The sequence below is a fragment of the Lonchura striata genome, chromosome 6 (assembly GCF_046129695.1).
Source record: "Lonchura striata isolate bLonStr1 chromosome 6, bLonStr1.mat, whole genome shotgun sequence".
NCBI classification, from domain to species: Eukaryota; Metazoa; Chordata; class Aves; order Passeriformes; family Estrildidae; genus Lonchura; species Lonchura striata.
Genome location: NC_134608.1, coordinates 22856878 through 22879057, shown reverse-complemented (window position 1 = coordinate 22879057; position 22180 = coordinate 22856878). Strand labels below are relative to the sequence as shown.

Here is a 22180-nt window from a genome sequence, read left to right as displayed (position 1 = left end):
ACATGCTATAGGAATAGAAATATTTTCTGTTCCCTGATATTACTGGGGATTTCCTTTTTGTCAGTGGTGGAGTTAAAGTTCCTTTTTCAGAAGAAGGTACCCTAGAGCTTTTCTGTTATTCCAAGCACCTACACAGTTAGACCTAATAGTAGCATTCTATCATCTTCCCCATAACCTTTCTCTCTCTTAGAACTGTGTCTCAATCCTACCTCCCACATAAAGAATAATTTATCAAGTGATGCAGAAAGTCAATGTAATTAAATCTTTACTTCTTTGTGGATGGATGCTCGCTTCAAGATTAAATTAAGGAATTGGCCTCTTGTTTTTTAATCAGGAATAGTAGAATTCTGTGGCATAATGAAGTTGTCTGCCTTCCTAGAAGCTAGTCCTGGTTTCCAGGGGCATAAAATTCACTGTCTTAACAACTTAACTCTTTATGTGTGGGACTTTCTGTGGAGCCCTGGGGTTGCCTTCACCAGGCAGATATTATCCCTCACAAAAATCACCCACCTCCATCAGTGTTCTCAGCAATATTCACAGAGGTAATCACCAATTACTATGGGATGTTTTTCTTTTTTCACCCAGGCTGTTTTTGCCAACTACTCACAATCCAGCACCAGTCATATATCTGTGCCAGCTGGCTCTGATGCCCGCAAGACATCAAATGCCACTTCTAGTATCCAGAAGGCAGCCAGTTTGGACAAAGTGATGCCATCCCAGAGTACAGCTCCTCAGTTGGCTCCAAAGCCTCCAACAAACCACAGACAGGCAGTGATCAGAAAGGCTGCAGCCCAGAGGACATCCAAGTAAGTTTTACCTCTTCCATTCACAACTGGGAATTGGCACTGGTTCCCCTGAAGGTGAATATTGGAGAAGAAACTGTCTGCATCTGACTGTGACAGATCTTTTTGGCTGTGCTGTCCAGGATAAATCTCAGAATAATGTGAGGCGTACATACTGAAATAAACATTGCACTGTGCTGCAGTTGTGTGTTTCATAAGGATATGGAAGGTAACTGTAACAGCATGCAAAGGTAAGGACATAGGAACTGTCAAATTGATTCTAGAGTGGGATTCGGTAACATAAGTACTGGTGCTAGTGGCATTTTGGATGCCCAGGGCTATTCCACCTGACTTCCAGCTGCTCTTCCAGATGAGCACAGGTCTTTTGTAGTTCTTGTGTTGTATCTGTCAGTCTCATGCAGATGTCTCAAATATTTGAGAGCACCAATTAAGGTACATCTATGTTTAGGCACTTAAGTCACTCCCTCTGTCTAATCTTTGATGGGGGCTAGAATCTAGAAAAGGCTGCCAAAAAAAAAAAAACCAACATCCCAAAAAAACCAAAACAAAGCAACAAAGCTATTCAATACCTTTAACAAGATAATCTGCCCCTGAGCCAAGTTTTCCCATAAATTTAAAACACCATGTCGGATTGAGGCCTTCAAGCACAAGTGTTTATTTCATGTGAAATGCTTATATTGTGCCTGATGTAATGATAGCTTTTCTCATTAAATGTAGAAATCCTTCTTATAACTTTTAGTAAGCTTTTAGTTAAATAATGCTTACTATTCTAAGGTAAGTGGATGGATTTGACAGTTTTCTTTAAAAACAAATGCTGTCTTTAGAAATAAACAAAAATATTTACCATGAAATTTTGCTTACTCATTATAAGTTTCCTTCCTTTCCATTTCTTGGTATGTTTTCTCTTTTCTGCATTATGAGAAAATGTGAGCAAGACTTCTGGATTTTCAGCTTCCTCAGCTCTCTGTTTATCTCCTCTTAAATGGCAGAATTGCTTTAGTCTAAACCCTTCATCAGGTTTTTCCTCATATATCCTCAGACTTGTTTCATCCTGAAAAATTGATTTCATAACTTCCTTCCTTTTGCTTACTCTACAGCCAGAAGAGTTGTAAAGCTTTCAGAGCAAGCTCCTGTGAAATTTCCTGATTCTGTTTTCACTTCCTGTTTAAAGAGAGAAGTTTCAGCTTTAGGTTACTGATGAAAGACACCTCATGAAGATGTAGTCACTGTGTGTGAATCAAATCTGGAGCTGCAAGGCATATTTAAGGAACTTGGACAGAACTGCTTTGGGGAAGTTTGTGTATTTGCTGCCTGTACTCTTGCTATCTTAAGAGATAGCACACAGAGTTAATCCCCCAAAACTATTTAGAAAGAAAACAAGATGTTAGTAAATTTTGTCAGCTCAGCAAATGCAGATGTGAGCACCAGGTCTGGCAGGTATGCTCTGGTGGCTTTGTTATCTGATTTCTTTCATGTTGGGTGGCTCTTGTTAGTACAGGTGACAGGCTGTGTCAGTGGGTTTCTCTGCTGGGCAGCGGGGATGTGTATTTGAAGATGCCGGTGTGCTGTGCTCACTTCTTGGCAAAGGAAATGTTTATCCTTGTGAGATGGAATTGCAGCTCCTTGGACAGACTTTACTTTGCTGCATTTTTGTGGTTTCTGCTCTGTGACAGGCAGGAGTGTGGGAAAACCGGAAAAAGTTCAGCACCAAAAATGCACAGAAGGGGGAAAAAAAGCAAAAGATTCCTTCAGAATTTCAGAAAACTAATCCAAGTATTGAAGGCTGCAAGGAGCCGCTCCGGAAATATTTTCCAAGTTGCCTTTCAGTCTCCAGCACAAGGCTCCAAACCCATTCTTGCCATTCATGGGATCTTGCAGTAATATTTTTTCACTTACATGGAAAACAACAGTGCCTAGCTGTATTTCCAGCACGCTGAGAGCTGATAGTTTAAAAACTGCTATGTCTCAGACTAATTTAATCCATTCATCGTTGTCAGGAAAAGGCCAAATACACATCTGCAGAGGAGAGTGAATGGAGAAAAGCCTCTGTGTAAAAGGAACATGGACTAAAGGAGAAAAAGATGTCTTCCATGCTTCAGCCTATTTTCTACAGTCCCTGATAATTTGGACAGAGTATTTTTGGACATGTTGTGTAGTCTGCTTTCAAAAAAGTCCAGTGGTAGACGCTCTACTATGTGCTATAAAAATCCTTTTAAGAATCTAGACAACTTTGTAATCGCCTAGTTTCTCCTGATGTGCTGATTTTTTTCTGAATTTTTCTTTTGTTTCAGCCTATTGTACCTTGTTCCTCCTTCCTGAACCCTAAACACTTTCTCATGTAAATACTTTCCATCTTTTGAATATTCTTCTACTTCTTGGAGTAACCTAATTTTGCTTAGACTTGTTGAGGTTTTGTTAACCTCAGATAGCAGTTCTACCTGCCAAGTCCTTAATTGTCTCCAATTGACTGTATTTTATTCCGTTTGTCAGAATGCTTGGAGTATGGCACCCAAAATTGTACTTTTCTGGTGAGACTACCATGTCCATATCTTATGACATGGCAAATATCCCTCTCCATAACATCTTTCGACTGCTTCATTTGCCTATCAGGTCACATTTTGATTTGCTACCTTCTCTCACTCTAATACTTCTTGGCAGTTTTTCTGATATCTTTCCTCAAAGGGGATCTCAGGGCTATGTATTATTTATGCAAGACTCACTGAAACAAATCCCATTCTGTTGTTAAAGCTCTCATGTCTCTTTCTCCCCCCATGTATTTCAGTAAGCCAGACCTTATTTCTGTTTGCTCTTTCACTGCCTTGCTTTTGTTTCACATTTTAATAAAGATCATCTCTTTCAAGTTGTTTCTAGAATTTCTCCAGAGAGAGGACTGTGATGACAAAACTAAAATCAGCTTTGTCTCTTTGAGGGTATCTCCTCCTTGCATGCGTTATCAATTCTCTCCAGCCAGCACATGTGGCTTCCAGAAAAGGGAGAAACAAGTAGAAAACTCAACTACAAACAGAATGAGATGCTAAGGATGAACATTACTGACTAATTAAAAAACTGTTTAGTAACTTGGACACTTTCCTGGTTGAAGCATAAAGGAATAAAGTAATGGAACAGCCAGACAATTCAGTCTTGTCTTTTCAGTTCCTGGCTTCTCTTGTTTTTGTAAAAGGTGGTAGGTTGACTTTATAATGGATTGTGTCCAAAGCAGACTCCTTGCTTAAACTAACAGAGTGGAAAACTGGGGCCCATATTAAGGTGTGGAAAAAGACTAACTGGTAGAAATGGTTTAGTATGGTTCAGCTCTATGCTGAAATATTGTGCCATAAATGGTCTCACAGGGCTCCACAGTTTTGATCAAATATGCTTGTATCACTAATAGATAGTTCTTGAACATCTACTACAACAAGCTCTTTTTTCTTTCTCAGAGTCAAACTGGGTCTTTCCCACTGCTCATGTTGCCACTGCTATTGACAGGTCTGCGAACCATGAAGAGACCTGCTGATATTTTCAGATAGGGATCACAGATACAGTATTTATAAGCAGTGGAATGAAGCAGATGTTCCCTGGAAGCGGTATTTGGTGTATAGAATCTTCACATTACAGATGACAGCATGCAAAGTAGAAAAATACATTAGCTCAACTGTTCACAAGAGTGAACTGGTGGTAGATGAAAAATCTTTCTGCTTTTAGGAATACTAAGTCATAATAAATACTGATTTCTGTGCTATCATTCACATAGTAACTTCTCAGTAACCTTTCTGTGACAGGAGAGAAGTAAGGCTTTGAACAATCTGTGAACAGAACCATCAGTCAAAGAAAACATCTCAGAAAAATTGATCTGTTAATATTAGACCACTGTATATAAGGAGAGGAAACGCTAGGTAGGGAAAATAAGCCTATTGTTCAAGATGTTATCAGTGAGAGATAAGATCACCAAGTTTACCAGCAGTAGACTGGAACATTACAAACTCTTGGGGATATTGATCAGCATGGCATAATTTCTTGTACTGAGCATCTCTGTAAATGTTATAACAACTCTATTCAGTAAGCCTTGCAAAATAAATATTCCTTTCAAGTCCCACCACTACAGAAGAAAAATCTTTATACAGTATTCTCTTTTGTTTTACACGGTCCCAGGAGTAGAAGAGCCACAGTTCTTCTCTATTTTAACTAGTACAGAAATAGGGTAGAGGGGATCCATTTCTCTAGGCTTCAGGAAATCTATCCCAGAGCGGGGAGGAGTTCTGACTGCAGTTGGACACAGAAGTAGCCAGCATCCACTGGCCAAGCCTAGCAAATGTGCCAAAAGCAGATGATGATGATCACAGAGCAAGGCCCTGTAAAACACTCTGGCTGTGTTTTGTATCCTGTCTTGCCCATGTGTGAAGTGTCTTTAGTGAACCAGGTACATCACACACAGAAAGAGAGTGTCCACTGATAAGAGGACAGGCAGTAGAACACACATCTAACAGTTACTGGAACCCCTTTAAATGTTTTGCTACTGCTGTACTGCAGCACGCTTATTTTTTCAGCTCCTGAATATCTGGGTTATTCAGGCTGCTTGACCCTTAGACATTTTTGGCAGTAAAAGCAGTGTATCTGAGAGACATGCCTTGATTTAACACCCTGACACAGCTGGGCTCACTAGACCTGTAGTTTGTAGCCCTTGGCTAGCCTCAGATCATACACACAGATACACATGCAGGGGTACCCCATCCAAGAACCACAAAGAGGAACAAGCTTCCTGCCTCTGGGTCTTTACATTTTTTGCTGTCCTTTTGTCAAACCTGGGCTTTTGTGATGTGAATATGTTAGTGTCAGATCTGTCTGGTTCCACTGGACCTTTAGATGCATCTGTAGCATCCCAGAAATACATTGTTAAAACAAAGGTATTCAAAATTTAGTCAAAAAGTATTTGTCTCTCATCTGTAGAACAGTATTTGCTGTCCAAGGCTGGGCAGCTGAATGCTAGTGTAGTACCTAAATTAAGGAAGCCAGTATCAGTTTTGAGGAAGAGTTAGCCATATAGGAGATAGAAAAGAGCAATGACAGATATTTAAATGGAAGGGACAGCTGGGACTATTTTTGTTAGTATTGAATAAGAAATAGTGAATATAACAGCGAACTGAAGAAGTGGAACATAGCGCTGGAGAAATGGAAGTAAAAACAACAGATACATTGACAGTAGGAAAGGGAGAAAAAACAATAGGATTTCAGCTAATCCAAGGAGGAAGAAAATGGAAAGGGATTACCTCAGTTTAAACAGTGAATATGTTCTGGCACTGAAGCTTTCATCAGGACAGCACAGAGAGTATGAGGAAGTGATCTTAGCATGGTGGGAGATGCCAGGAGGTGAGCTGAGAATGAGCTCTCAGAATGAGGTGACTCTTGAATCTGCAAGAATCAAGGTACCCAATGTTGTGGGTAGGCAGAGAAGGGCAAGTCTGTGGAGATAAAGAAATTCTCTGAACAATAAGGTAGAAGAGTGACTGTTCCCTGTTTTGCTTGTTTATTGTTGTTGTACTTGCTGGCATTCTTGATTACTTTTTCAACTACTAGTCTTGCACTCTACTTAAAAAAGGGTGAGCTGAATTTGGCTGTCAGTTGTGCTGTGTTAACAAAGTGGGCAAGCTAATTATGAGCATAGAACCTCTGTGTAAGAAGCATAAAGATCCATCTGGATTCTCAGCTTCCAGAAAGACCATGCAATATCAGCAAAAAAAACCCCATAGGTACACATCCAAAATTCTCTCCAAGAGACAATAAACACAGAGACAGGCACCTCATTTGACAGTAGCATTTCCAGTTAAGACTGACTGAAGTAAGGGGCTCTGGTATGCAAATGTATCTGCATCCCTCTCCCTTCATGTAGACTCCAATGCATTTCACTGAAATCTAGCTGAAATAAAATGCAGGAGTCCCTCACAGACCTTTTAGCTCTCAGAAACACTGGGGTTTCTGGCACCTTGCTGACCTTGAAATCTGGAAGCAAAAGGTTTCAGATAAAACCACAGACACTGCATGTGTTTAAACAGTGAATAACAATTAGTTGCCAGGGCATCCCATGGGGATTGGAGATCATGATGCTCTTCAGGGGAAGAGCTGACAGCAAGTGTTAACACTGCAGAACTGAAAGAGTGAAGGAGGACTCTGGCAGAGATGAGTGTGCATGCAGAAAAGTCTGTAGTGATTGGAAATGTGTTGGGCCAGGAGGAAGAACAGCAAGGAAGAATAAGGGAGGAGAGGACAAACCAGGAATAAAAGGATAATTGTATAGATTTTTAAGGACAGAATAGATGCTTGCAGCTGTATAGCTTGCCCTTCTCTTGTGAGTAGACCAGATTTTTCTGTAGGAGAACATGGTCTCAGTTTGGTAATAAATCTTCCTGAGTCAAAGTGCACTTGTAGTCTACAGAGTGTAGTTTTGCTGTAACTCAAGTGTTGAGAGCAATGCAGAAGGATTTGCATAAGGTATCTGCTTGAGGAATGGCACTGGATTACTGAAAATTAGATGCATTCCGTGTGTCTCAGTTTGCAAGATAAGTGAGTAATCTTGGCTAAATGAGCTCTCTCTGTTGAGGCAAGATGCAAAGACTTAGCTCTTGAATGTATGTTTAGACAGCATGTGCATTTCTGTCACTTTAATTCAAATCATTGGACTAAGATGACCACAGCATTACTAGTTGCAATGTATGTTGGTGGTCCAGTGCAATTTAATATCTTCATTATACTCCAGAATCAGCTTCCAAGGCATATGAGACAATTAAGTGTTTTAGTCACATTGAAGTTTCCCTGGTGGCTTGACTGTTCATTTGTCTTGCTCTGCTTTTTGGAGTCAGTTGCTGTCACTGCCTTTTTCATACCACATTCAGGCACAGCTTCATGGTTACAGTCCCAATGAGATTATGTAAACTAGGGAAATTCTCATTTTTTTATTTAAGACTTTTATTCTTCCTTGCTATATCACTTACCTCTGTCTAATTTTATGGTTTTATCTCTTAGGCTGACCTCCACTGAAAAGCAACTGAATGGATTCCAGAACAGCCTTCAGAGTGCTGCACCCTGTGAGCCAGGGACGTATTCCACAGGTGAGTGACAGTGCTAAAGACCGTGAAAGTGGGGGTGGGTATGCTGAGATGCTTTCATCTGTTTTCAAGAACTGCCAGGGAAAAGACTTATCAGCAAGAAGAAACACAGCTGCCTCCTCTACATGTAGTGGTTCCTAGGTAACAGCCTGGGTTCAGCTGTACAGGGAATTTATACCCCCTGGGATTAAAAAGACTAAACAGAAGGGAGCATAGGCTGAGTTTCCTAGAGTTGGAAGACCCTCTTAAAATATGGCTGGGGAGGGAAAAAACTACCTTGGCTCAAATGGTTCCTTTTTGCTTTAGGCTTTGGCTCAAGATGCTCTCTTGTTTAAGCTTGGTCTGTAATAAAGCGCCGGGACATTCTTTGCATTTTTCTTTGGTCTTGCATTAAAGCTCTTAGTGCAGAAAGATATAGCTGAGAGTTGTGAATCAGCTACATAGTGAAGTCAAGTAATAGATGTGAAAGTATCTGATAAAAAATCACTGAGAGTTACAGAATCAAATCTTCATCTTTCTCTAGTGGCTAATTATTTCAAACAGGTTTTTCTGCTGATAAGTTCTCAGAAAATGAGGGCCTAATCATTTATGCAGACCTATTGGCAGGTAGAGCATAGTCTTGTAAACCCATACTACCCATGGCTCACAGTAATTTGTGATAGTGCTGTAATGGAATATGTGGACACATTATGTTCCAGAATGCTTTGAAAAATGATGTTTCTGATCTCCTGTTTTGCAATGGAACTGTGGAAACATGACTTAAGTGTCACTAATGCAGCAATCTCTGTGTTTCCAGAGGCTGAAAGAAACGTTTGTGGAGGGGTTCATCTCTTGGATATTTATCTCTAAAATTTGAAATATGACATTTCCTTTATTTATGTTAGTAATTTTTTTTCTGATCCTCTAGCACAAACATTCAGCTAATGCACTTAACATACAGTTCCAAACTGCCTCCCACAACTTTCCCACCTGCCAAAAACTCCAGTTATCCTGCCAGCAATTTTATAGGGTGAATGGCCACAGTCAATATAAAACACCCTATGGTACACTGGAACATGACGGTGTACTCTGGCATATAATGGGATTATCCAAACAAATAAAATTATATTAACCCTGTATTATGTGTATAGCTGAATCAAAAGTTTATAATGCAATTTAGCTTTTTAGTACAGTATATAAAGCAAGGTTACAGATAAATTTAAAAGTAAATGTAAAAATGAAGTTCTCAATATATTGACAAAACTTACATGAAGGTGTTTGTATGTTGGATTCTGCCTTCTTTTTCACATTTTCAAGAGTACTGTTACAGTTGCCACCCTCTAATTTTAACCTTTCCAAGAGAATCTCTCCATCTCCTCTGGATACTGTTGTTATGTTGGTCCATGATAACTGTAGGCAGCATTTTGCTATCCTTCCCCATTTCTGTGAATACCTATGCAATGCATGCATGAAGATGGGTGATAATATTAATGATGGTATGCAACAGCCAGAGCTGAAGGAATAATAGAGGCTAGATAACAACTGTGAAGTTCAAGATAGTCGCTCCTTTGTGAATACTTATAATCCAATAAGAATTGAGAACTTCAACTCATGTTTCCTTCTGTAGAGCTGGTCTAGCTGCATTGTGCTAAACTACCCTCTTTGAAGCTGAAACAAAGGGTTACCCTGCTATTTAACCAAGAGTATCAGGGTTTTGGTAAAGCCCAGGTTTGGCTAGGGGTAGGCTAGTAGAATCATGGTGGATGGGTCACTCAAAGTTTCCTTGCTGCTAAAAGAGGTACATAGCTCCAAGAACAGTGCTAAATATTGCCATGATTAAACTAACTGGAGCCAAATGTTTGTTCTTGAAAATTGGGGAATGATATTTTCTTCAGCTTTGCACCAAGCTACTGGTATGTGTCAGAGGCTGTTGTGCCCAGTTTGTGTCTCAGAAACTGCTCTGAAACTACTGCTCTCACAGTAGTCCTTGCTGCAGGAACAGCTGTTTTTCTTCTTCACTCTCTCCATTGATGGCTTACACTAGGGCCCTGATTTTCCCTCAGCAGCAGTTTACTTGGGGTTACTGTTTCACATGTATTTAGTATCTTAGATACCAACTGGAGAGGTTGGACACACAAGTCATGAAGCAAATCACAGAATAAACTGCAAGCATTTAAAGACAGAACGCTGTGAAAAGCTGCAGATATAAAAGAGGAACCAGGCAGAACCTGTGTATAAACACATACATACAGATGTTCAAAAATGTCTGAGAAGCTTGAATAGGCCTTCTCTAACCGCCTATCTGAGAATAGTTGTGGGGCTTTGTGAAGAGGCATAAAGGCGTCACAAGTGATCTTACTTCAAGCCAGGATGTTGCTCAATGGAAAAGAGAGTCAGGCAGTATGGAGACTTTTAACTAGACTGTCCAGAAGACAGTTCACTAGTGATTAGTGCTGCAACTGTAAAGTATCAGTTGTAGACACTGTTGTGCAGTGGGCTCAGGCTCTCAAGAACATATCCTTTGAAATAAAAGGGAAAATAAAAGTCAACATTTCTGCAAGGTAGCTCAGGATTCTGAAACAAACCACCACTACAATGAAAGTAGCCTCATCCTCATTTCACAGAGGCAGAAGTTGTGGGAGCTGTCTGTCACTGGTGTAATGAGAGAGAAGGCAGAGAGCCTCATGATGCTATACAGACAGAAATCTAAATTTGAAAGATAGCAAATGGGGGTTATTTGTAGTGTCTGAAGAGACAGATTCTTAGCAAAATTTGCAGAAGTTTAGCAGGATTTATTCTAATAAATACTAAGAACTACTATCTGTAGGGAACATGTAAATTACTTGTGACCTGAGTTTTCACTGAACACCCAGCCACTAGTGCATTTCTAAAAACAGAGTCATCACATTGCTTTTTTAATTCTGTGTTACTTTGAGGGTCCCTCAGCATGACACTGATTGTTTTGTGTTTTGTGGAATTCAGCAATTCAGTTAGCATTGTTGAAACAGGGTGATCTTGAATTAAGGAACCAGTTCTCTTTTCAAAGTCTTTTTCAGCATATAGCTTGCTGAGCAACAACTGAGTACTGTGGTTGGTTGTTGAGGTCCAGGTTGTCTTTAGGAGGCTGTGCTTGATATATGGAGGCTGTGGTTGAGTTCAGATGATAGTCAGGCTGGTCATTTTTGTTTTACTATATATTTTAAGAATATAAGGTGTATGGAGACGTTTTGCTGGTTTATTTTCCTTTTCTCTCTAGTGGCATTAGGTAAATAGTTTATGAATTTGTTTTCTCCAGAAAGTGAAGATCTAGAAAAAAAAAAGTCACTTTTCCACCAGAGTTTAGCTTTTGAACAAGCTGAAAAGAAATATCAAGGAATTTTAGTAGTTATGTGTTGACCTCAAAGTTAGAAATTATTTCTATTGATTATTTTTAATTTTTGAAAATGCTAACACAAAGGAGATTTTGGGGAGACCAGAGGATGAAGAGCACTTTATGAAAGTCTAACAGTATGGTCCGAAGCAGCTTCTCTGTTCCTGAATTGGACTCTTGTCTGCAAGAGTCTGGAGATAGGAACAATCTGAAAGTGTAGTTAATCTCTCAGTGCAGCTGTAGAGTAGATGCTCAAGTTGATTTTATTTGGTTTGGTGTGATATCTAAAGGTTAACAGCAACTGTTGAGTTGTTCTGAGTTGTTCTATGAATTACACCTGTGTTCTTTAGGTTTTTATCCTTCATTTGCTGCCAGCTTTTTGAGAGTTTGTGAAATTTTTATTTTAAAAGCTTCAGGAGACAGAACACCTCTGGAGTTCTGTTTTGCTATGACAAAAACATAATGTAGTAATAAACTATATAATTACAAACATGAATCATTAAAACCGTGCAAAACTAATGGTTCCAAACTTGACAGGACCTTCATATTTCCGTAATCAGACTGATTATCAGTAATTAAGATTTATGGTGCTGATGTTTATATTATTAGTATCAAAATAACTTGTCCACTATGTTTGCTGAGAGGGGAAAAAACCCATTAGAATTATAGGAGGTTAAAATTAATAATATGCATTTCAAGTTTGACAGTGAAGACTGCTAATTCTTGTGAAGTCTTGGATCTCTACCTAGTCTTGTTGAAAACATGAGCCTAAAACTAATTTATTTGTATTTTAGTTTTCTGGAGAATCTGTGATGCAGAAAGTGAGTGTCAAAACTCATTCTGAAACTAGGATGAAACTTATTGAGCTAGTTGGTATAGACTTGATTTTATTTCCCATGATTTTCAGTTCTGTAGCTGTGCTTAGTTGCAGGGTGATGAACAGTTGTCTGTTTATTTTAGACATTCACCTGCCCCCGTATCTGCATGAATGCCAAGTCCAGAAAGTATGCAACTCTTTGAAATAAAGTGTGTTATCATCTGTAAGGGCTTAAAGCTGCATCCTGAACTGCAAAGAGACTAGAAGACTACAGGGATTAATAAATTGGATCTAATCCATGTAGAAGACTGGCTGCTATTCTTAATTTTTCAGTGATATCCTTCTTTAGGCTCAGGTGAAGAGCAGTGTCTGAATGCCATCCAAATATGATGGGTGAGTAAGCAGAGTGGTCCAGTATGGAGCAATGAATAGAGCCTGCTTGTAAACTAGTGACAGTAATGAGCCCTTTTGTACTCACTCTTCTCACCATCTAGCATGTTCCAGATTTTTTTAATTTTACAGAAAATCTACAAGTAGACTGTGTATTCCCAAAGTTTTTTATATCTAAGATTATTGTATGGACCTTCAAAGCAAGGTCATGTTGTTACATGTCTTGTTATTGGAGACCTGAAATTAGAGTTACCATTGGAGGTGCTAAGTCTCCACTCCCTGTTGCCTACCCACTGCTTGAACATTATTCTTGAAATGCAGCCTCTTTAGATTCCTTTAGCAGGTATGCAAATGTACAAGCTTCTAAATTGTCCTGGTCCAGGAAAAAAAAAGGCAAGTAAACACAGTAGGCATAGAAACAAGACACATACAATCACTTCATATTTTTTGCGAGATCTAAACAAACAAACAAAAAAAAGTATGGAATTTGGAGATTCTTTTATCAGTGAGAATGTCTCAACTCTCTTGGAGCATAAAGGGTGGGGATGAGATGTAATATGTACTGTTACCACTGTGCATGGCCTGTGTCAGTCTTCCAGCCATTTGTTACATTGGGTGGAATTCCCAGCTGCCCAGCCTTGTCCAGGCTTCCTCAGCTTCTGCCAGGTTCCCTGCAGCCTTGGAAAGCAGTAGATTGTTGAACACCAATGTGTTTATTTTTATGTTGTTACCACATTCCCAGGAGGAACCTTGACTATGATTTCAGCTGGTCTCACCACACTGTCCAAATCCTTCATCAGGAGCAGCTAGGAATAGAAATCACTCAGGTTTCTATACAGCACATTGCTGGTGCGCTTCCTCCTTCTCAGTAATCCTGTTAATTCCAGTCTTCATTTGCCACCCTCCTGGTTCTCTGTGTTGTTGCTGTGACTGACTGCACAAATGGTCTTCACTTCAAAAGATGACCTTCAAATGGGCACCTCAGGTAACCTTTACCTCAGATTGTTCTGAAGATCCAGGCACAAGGTATCTTATGACACAAAAGAGCAACTTTTGATGTCACTTTATTACTTATCCTAGTCCAGGAATGGAGTCGTGATGAGCTCTTCCACTTAAATCTTTTCAGAACCATCTGTCTGGCTGAGAAGCTCTGGGTGGATCATTGAAGAGGGAGCTCCTGTGTGATACCCAGCACTTTGCATCAAACTTTTGTGGTGCAGTCTCTCACCCTGCATATAGCCTTTGTTAACAGCAGTTCTGTCAGTATCTCTCTGTAATGCCATCTCCATGCAGAGAAAGGATCATTGAGAAACAGAATTAGTCCTTTTTATCATACTTTGGAAAGCTGGGCTTGAGTTGAATCCTACTATTGTGCTTCCCTTTTTGGAATCAGTTACAATGGAGGATATTTAGTTGCACATTTGTTCTTACAGTTATCTTCCTAAAGCCATTGTTTTTTATCCATCACAAAAACATCCTGAATAATTTCTCTCTTACCCTCTGACTTCCACTGTTTTGTAAAGAGAGCACACAGGAAGGGGGTAAAAATAATTTCACTCCCTGCTTTAGTTGATCAATCAGTCCAAGGTCAGATAATGACACACAAGTGTGTTAGTACCAGATGGGCCTGAAGGGAAAGCAGAAGGGTAAAGAGGCTTGCTTTTTACCCCATTTCTTAGTACTCTTTGGAGGGCAGGGAACCATTATCGTGGGATTAACAGTGAGCAAATATTGATGTTTTGTATCAGTACCTTTTAAATAGATACAAGTTACGAATGGGACATAACTATGTTTGAGATTACCCAGTTCTGAGAAAAGTGTATGTAAGTCTCATTAAGTCTCAGCAGAGTGTAAAGTGCTGCCAGAAGCAGCATTCCAGGCCCTTCTTAGAGGATAAGATAATATCCAACTCAGCCATCACCTCTCAGATAGAACTGAGGATCAGTGTTCACTTCTAATCATCAGAAATTACATTTATTCCTTAACTTTGTGAGAGCAACCTGCCTCTCACATCTTTACTCAACCTTTTGCCTTTCTCTTATGAAAGGAAGGAGCTTTTTCCTGTTGCTGCTTATCTCATGCCACTGAAAGGACATTCCATGTCTCAGGACTCTCCCTGAGAAAGCAGGAGAAAATGGAAAGAACAGTCTTTAGAGTCAGCTTCCCTGTCTAAGAACTAGAACTCAGCTTGAATTTTAGGAGCCTTTGCATCTGACAAACTCGGAAGCAGGATGAGTGATGACTGCAGGCAGTTGGTGGTTTTGCCTGACGGGGGCCTTGGGCATGGCTTGTTCTCAATAGTGAAGCAATGGTGAACTGCCTGTGTTTCCTTGCTGCATTGGAAATGTCCTTCAGTATCAGGTGTGCAAAGACACAGGAGAGGTTATATAATATTTTGGCTGCTTCTGTCTCACATCTGGTCCTTTGGCATTAAGAGGAGGGGATGATTTTGCCCATCCAAATTGGATTTTGTTTTAATCTGGCATTGTTTTATTGAGGCTAAAAATAGAAGCCTAAAAATGTGTGTGAAGGCTAAAAATGTGTGTGAATAGGCTAAAACATGTATCTGAAGTTATGAAATGAAATGTGGGGAAGAGCCAGACAGGAGGGGAGCCACAGTGAACCCAGGAGTAGAGAGGTGAATAAGGATATCAGAAAGAAGGCTGTCAAGTACAGAAGGGCATTAGCAGTTGGGATGAGTGTGGTAAGTGTCTTTAACACGGGGAGCAGGAAGGCTCATGCTGACTTCCACTGGTATTTCTTTACTTGTCAGTGAGTCTGCTCACTGCTTTTTTATGCAGGAAGACTTGTCTGGAATACAGTTGTATATACCATTCATGACATACACATCACACTCCCCACACACACTCAGACATCCACACCTCCCCACCCCCCAAGAAAATTTTCATGACTTGGAGCTGCTGCTTTCCCTTGCCTTCTTGGTTCAACAAGTCAGGTTGAAGTTGTGCCCAAAATATGGGGGAGGGAAGGCTGGCTTTCTGTTGTCAGCTGTCCTGGCTTGCTAGTGTCAATCACCCATAGATATAAATAAACACCATTTATTTATTGTCTTCTTAGTTATACTATATATTATCAAGAGAATGCTGGGCATCATTCTAAGATCAGAAATTCAGTCTGGGATAAAAAAATAATCTGAATTTCTAGGATTATCTTAGCTTTTCAGGGAGAAAGTAAGTTCCTGCTTTCAACACTAGTTTCAGGAGACTTCAATAAATCTGCTCAGTTCTCCCACACATTTTCTTCAGGTAAGATGAAGCAGTCCAAACTAGCTGTAAAAAATACTAGCATGGGCTCCTGACCCAGTACTGTCACTTAGCCTTGTGCTCATCTCTGTCTTATTCCAGCAGCTTGGAAGCACAACTAGATTTAGGTGCTGGTTTGTGAGCAAGGCTATATACATCTGTGCTGGGAAAGTCTACATGGCAATGAATTTTAATGACTTCATGCAACTCCTTTGATTTTCTTGTGACTGAGAGTCATATCCATAAAAGGGAGATAATCCTCTTCTTCCCACTGTGACTGTTCTGAGTTTTTGAGGTGCAGTCATGGATGACATAATAGTGTGTAAACATGTGGACAGACATATGGGCAGATACTTTGACACCTCATGGCAGGCAGAGAAAAAAGGAGGCTCATGCTGTTGTATGTAGTGATTCACTGCAATGACTCTATCACTGGAGAGAATCAACCCTTAATGTTTGCTTCTGTCAGCAATGAGCTCTTTTTCTGTTCCTGCTAGTCAACCAGAACCTCCATCTACTCAACTGCAAGGAGGTGGAATGTTCACCAGTAGCTTTGGAATTATAAAACTTCAGAGCATTATATACATTAGTATTTACGAAATTACTGAATTGGCAACGAGCTGCACTCTTGATAGGAACTTACATATGTACTTATAGACATAGGAATGCCCCTTTCTGTGCTGAATCCTCAAGGTAATCATACAAGAACTCAAGGAAAGTGATTTTAACTCTGTGAGAAAAGACAAACTGTGCTATGCATTTCTGTAGGAATATGAAGGCTCAAACATCTTCAAAACAGGAAAATGAGGTTGAAGTTGGCTACCTTCTCTCATGTGCCTTTGTTTCCTTAATTTCAGCATATTGCCAAGGGATACGTTTCTGGACTGGTATCCTGTCTTAATGCACATGTTTGACAGTTTGGTTCCTAATTCAGTTTTCAAATTTTCTGTGCGGTGACATAGCTGGCAGTTTCACTTTCTAAACATCTTTCCAGATCCTCTGTGCTCTGTGATGTTTGGCTGTATGCTGGACTTTCAAGGAGAGTGAGTCTATTTTCTTTAAATATAGCAATATTTTTAAGAAACATCTCTCAACAAATGTCACTCATGTTTAGGAGAAAGCTGATGTGCCAAATACAGAGGACAAGATTTACTTACTAGGTTAGCTGTAAAATGCAAGCTGTCAAAAATAAACTTGGTACATTTCTAAGTGTTTTTGTTTTTTCTTTTTAAAGGGCTGTCTAAGGATGTTTAAGAAGGGAAGATGACATTGACATTTTCCCATAATGTTCCTAAATAGTAAAATGCTGCAGTATGTAGAAGTCAAAACTGCATCTTTATAATAATGGGGGGGGGGGTGGGGGGGGAGGATTCCATGTTCCCAATTTGTTTCTTTTTAAAGATCAGCCTTTCACACCCCTAGCTGTCCTGCAGCAAGGCCCTCAGCATGTGTTGGGCTGGGGAAGTCAACTCCCATGCAAGCAAATGAGTAAAACACCCAAAGAAAGAGATAAAGGATACTGATGTGGGACAAAGATTTAGAGAAAGGGTGCATGTGAAGAGATGAGTCACATGAGTCAGAAGTAAGAGTGAAAAAGGTATTCTGGGGCTTGAAAGGAATACCAAGAGTACTTTTTCACACAGTAGCTTACTAAATTAGGTTTTGTTATACTGGTTTGTGATTTCATCTGTTATGACAGAGAGGTTGTGTGATAAAGACACCCAGGTTTCTGGTAATGGCTGAGATTTGCAGAGCAGTGCATCAGTTTTCCCCACAAAACAGTCCTCAATGATTACTCAAAATCTTTGAGTAAAAAAGTAAAAAAACTTTGTCTTTTTTTCCCAGCTTCTGCTCGCAGAGAAGGATTAACACAGAACTCCAGGTGAGGAATCCCAAGAGTTGCTTCAAGTATGGGACAAAGGAAGAAGCAGCAGCAGTGACTTCACACCATCACATTCCCATATCAGGCAAAATGAGAGAAAAGGAGGCCTTGGTGAGAGAACAACGCACTGAAAAGAGTATCTAAACATCTGTGAAAGCAGACTGTGGTGATACACCTGCAAGCTGAGGTGAATGAATGCTTCTGAGAGCTTCTGCTGCTGAGTCTTTTTCCCTTCTTTTCGTTTCTTCCTCAGCTCTAACTGTTAGATCTTTCCGTAAGACGAGAGATCTTTCCTTCAGCTGTTGTTCCTAAAGTCCAGGTTTGAACATAAAGTCTCACTTGCTCAGCCATTTCAATCTGTTCTAGTCTGGTAATAGCCAAGGTTCCATGCTTTCATCACATGGCAGCCATCAGCAGAGAAAAATATTAGAACATGCAGCTGCAGATGTCTATGTTGGTTGTCATCTTGAATTTTGGCACAGAGCCATAGAAATGAACAGTTTAAATAAAGTAATTTCATTTGTTTTATTTGGTTATAATTTCAGTTATTAATTGACACGCCCAAAATATTTGCTGTTGTTATACTGGACAGGATTTTAAATGTGTCTTTGTTTCATTGTAGGATACTTGTATTCTGTGTGGCTTATTTTGTATTTTGATTTCTCTTTGTTTAGACTTTTTAAACTTTTTTAATTGGCTGATGTTTTCAGACCCAGGCTTGAACCCTAAGGCCCAGGTGGCTCTTATCAGTTGCAATAGTGTCTTGGTGAAGCACTCCAGTTAAAATTTGCCTAGTGTTATGAAAATTAGTTTACTTGTGTTAGAAAACAATGTCAGCAGCTGGAAATTGCATTGAAGAGAAGATCCATCCATCCTTAAAATGAACAGGAAGCAGCTTCAGCTCTAGCTCTTTGTTGGTGCCAAGTTAAAGGAAAACTCAGTATTTTGCAACTTCTGCCTTGTCCAACGGCATGGGGTGTGATTGACAATTCTCAAAGGTAAAAAATGTTCTGCTGCTTGTAGGAGAGTCTTCAGAGATTGGATTCAATATCCTGTTTGACCTCTTTTCTTACTCCGCTTTCCCCTGTCTTTTGTAGTTTGTATCATCAGTGTTAAGAGATCATTCAAATATGTTGACAAATAGATAGTGATTAACCCAAAGGACTGACAAAAGAAACTGTATCAGAGGGGAAAAGTGTTTTCTCTTAAAATGATTATGTTCATATTCACTCTTGAATTCCACGTATTTTCTGTCACTCAAGACCAAACAAGTTGTGAGAAGGTTAAATAATTATGTTCGTACCTTATTAGTTTCACCATCACTCACTTCAGGCATGAATTCATAGGATGGAACACTCTTCTTTCTATTTCTGGTACACTCACGCATGTGACACACTGAATACATCACTTGTCTGAAGTGCAGCTCTCTGATACAGCTGTTCTCTTCCGTAGCTTATTTTTCATTTCCATTAGACAGTCATGATCACGTTCACTTTCTTCACATTTTTGTTGGCTCTTGATTAGTGAAAGTTTAGTTGCAGAAATTGTTACTTCAGACTTGTGCACATTCTTAGCAGCTGTGGGCTTCAAGACCATAGGTCTGTCTTCTCCCAGCCTACTCTGCTATGCATGGTATTGGCTATCCTATACCTCCAGCTCAGTTAAAGGGGCTATTTCCATGTAAGATTGAGCTTCAGTAAATAACAGTTCCATTCCTTTCTTCCTCCCAAAGGATCTGAGTTATCCTTATTCTACTGGGCGTTATGTACAGATTGAGTAGCTCTAGGATATACATCCTTATGGATCTCTCATCTCTGCTTTTGTTCTCTAGCTTGTTTGTTCAGGTCATCACAGCCACTACTGAAAACTGTAAAGAGGTTTGTAGGATAAAGATTTAGTTAGCTCAGGAAAGGTGATCGTCTAATAGGAGTAATTGCCAGAAGCAACATTCTTACATCTTCGTCAAGAAAATTACCAGTTAGTGTTGGTTTATTATGAACACAGGTGAATTGTTTTGTCAGCTTTGCCAGTCTGACACCCACTCATTTTGGGATAATGATTTGAACTTGATTATAGACATTTTTCTTGAACTTCTTTGCATTGCATGTTAGATATAGCCAACCCCCACATCTGTAACTGTGATGACTTAGTAGCAGTATATTAAATATCCTGTTTCTGAGATTTTTTAAATATTCAGGAAAATACACAGTACAGTCTAAGACCCTTAATTTGAAGGGATGAATTTTGTCAGGAGAAGTGAGGACTTGCATCCTTTTGCCTGAGAAAATTTTTCTCCTGCTTCTGACAAATTAAAAAAAAACAACCCAGGAGTCTCAAGACTGGTCCTTTACCTGAAGCCAAACACCTAGACCTTGAATTCCTATTTATTATCAGGATGTGCTCAGCCAGAGCATTGAATGACACAGCAGTATTATTTTGTGTTGAGCATCTGCTGATTCCATCTCTGAACACAAATGCTGATACACTGGGAACATGTGCAATAGAGAATCAGAACAAATTCTAGAACAAATTGCAATTCCAGGCTCTTATTTCTTCCATTCCCCTGTATTCTTCAGCCAGGAGTCCATCTGTCTTTGTGCATGGTGGGTACTGTATACTGAAAGGTAACATGTATTTTGTCTCTTTGCAGCTCTGCTCCCTCCTTTATCTGTCCCTTTCCATAAGCCTCTTAGTGCTGCAGTTAAGAGATTCAGTGGGGAAGCACAGGACTGTTTCCCACTCATCTTGGGAGAGAAGGCAGTTTACAGGAAGTGTTTTCTACTACAAGGGAGGGAAGTAGAAAAGTAAACCATTTTGGATATATCATAGTTGCACAAGGGGAGTACAGATATATATGTTCCTCAAGTGTGGTTTATTTTTTCTATGTATTCAACAATAGTTCTGTCAGAAGTGTCCTTCCTCACTGCAAGACAATTATTAATAGAAAGCCCCAACAATCATTCAGCATCTATCTCAGTGCTGACAGTGAATAATGTAATCAAAGGATCCCCCTCTTCTGTGATGTTTGTATCACTTCTAAATTACAGAGCCTGTTCTAGCGATAGAGAATCAGGCTTGTTAGGCTTGAATGCAGTAATGTGCACATCAGAGTCCTGGAGGCTGAGCATATGAAGAGTTCATACTGCATTTTGTACTGTGTTTTAGGTGATGAGCATACCACGGCATAAAAATTCAGGGCAGGGATATTAAATTCTCTCCTTTCCAGAAGAGCTGACTTGTGCTCAATAAGTGAAGTATAAAGTTTCCTTTTCACATGTTTTATCTTGACCTTTAAAACAGCCTCACAAGGCATGTGAGTGCCAGCAATGGGAGATCATGTTGTGACCCTAGACAAACCACTTAGTCTTGGATGCCAACAAGATATACTGAAATTTCTATTCTCAAAACTAGGTATGTTTTTGGACAATCATGATTTCTTGGAAATGTTCCTTACTATGATGCCTGCAAGGTCAACAGATGTATCTCTGATACTGGATCCACATTGTGAAAGGAAGTTTTGGTCTCAAGACCTTTTTTTACCAGTAGGAATCTCAGTGCTGTGCCTTTTCCTCCTAACAGATACTCTCCATATGCATGGAGTTGAATGGCTGGCAGTGCTAGACCATTCTTCTTTACCTGAGGTGGCTTCTCAGCATGGATTCTCAGCATGCATTCTTTAAGGCCTGTACCTTCTACTAATACAATGGTTCCCGTAATTTTGGATTATTTGCTGGAAACAAAAGTAGTCTGTCTCCCATTTTATTTTTTAAGATTTTCTTGATAAAACTGCCAAAGACAGTTTTACCTCAGTCAGTTTTATATTTGCTGATAATCCTGGACTCACTGTTTGCATCTGAATGAGTTATTTGCTGGTGTATAAATAGTTGGATTTTTTTGGTTGCAGTAAGTGGCTGATTGATCCTCTTCAAATTATTTCCTTTCTGAACACCTTATTCTCATAGTTCTGTCACAGGTTTCTTCCAAAAGAAGCTTCCGAGTTTTACTTAAATCTGGGGCTGGGCTTTTTTTTTTTCTGGAACCTCATATTTCTAGAGCTGAGACATCCTTGTTTACACCAGACATCAGAAGAACCTTATTTAACTTTACAGAACTGAGATTGCATATACCAACAGCTTCACATTCATAGTTTTCTTCATGCAGAAAGTGGTTAATTGGAAAAGAGATGAGCAATGCGTATGTAAGGGAGAAGTTGAAAAAGGAGTAATAGTTCACAATCATGCCCACTAAAAGTAGGAGTATCAAATGAAGCTAACAGATACAAGTTTCAAAGAAAAAAAAAAAAAGTTGGGGGAGGTAGCTTTTTTCCCTCAGTATGTACTTGACCTGTGGAATTTCTTGGTACAAGATGTGAATACAAGAAAGAGTATGTGGTTTGAAAAGACAAGTAGACCAATCCATGAAAAAGTAGTATGTTAGGGCATATTAAATATTAAAACTGAAAACCAGGAAGTTTCTAAGACTTTTCAAATTACTATTCTGGGGAAGTCTCACAATGGGCTGTTCCAGTTTTAAACTTGTGCATCAGGCATGTGCTGCTGACCTGCTGCTGTCCCACAAG

General features: G+C 39.6%; 1 protein-coding gene across 1 annotated transcript in view; it reads left to right on the top strand.

Moving 5' to 3' along the window:
• TTLL5 (tubulin tyrosine ligase like 5) overlaps window positions 1-18140 on the top strand; it is a 122562-nt gene extending 104422 nt beyond the window's left edge. The window contains exons 32-34 of the mRNA XM_021542789.2: window positions 586-806; window positions 7818-7903; window positions 17565-18140. Coding sequence (XP_021398464.2) covers window positions 586-806; window positions 7818-7903; window positions 17565-17605 — 348 coding nt within the window. The 3' untranslated portion in view covers window positions 17606-18140. The remainder of the gene's footprint in view (window positions 1-585; window positions 807-7817; window positions 7904-17564) is intronic.
• The last annotated feature ends 4040 nt before the right edge of the window (window positions 18141-22180 follow it).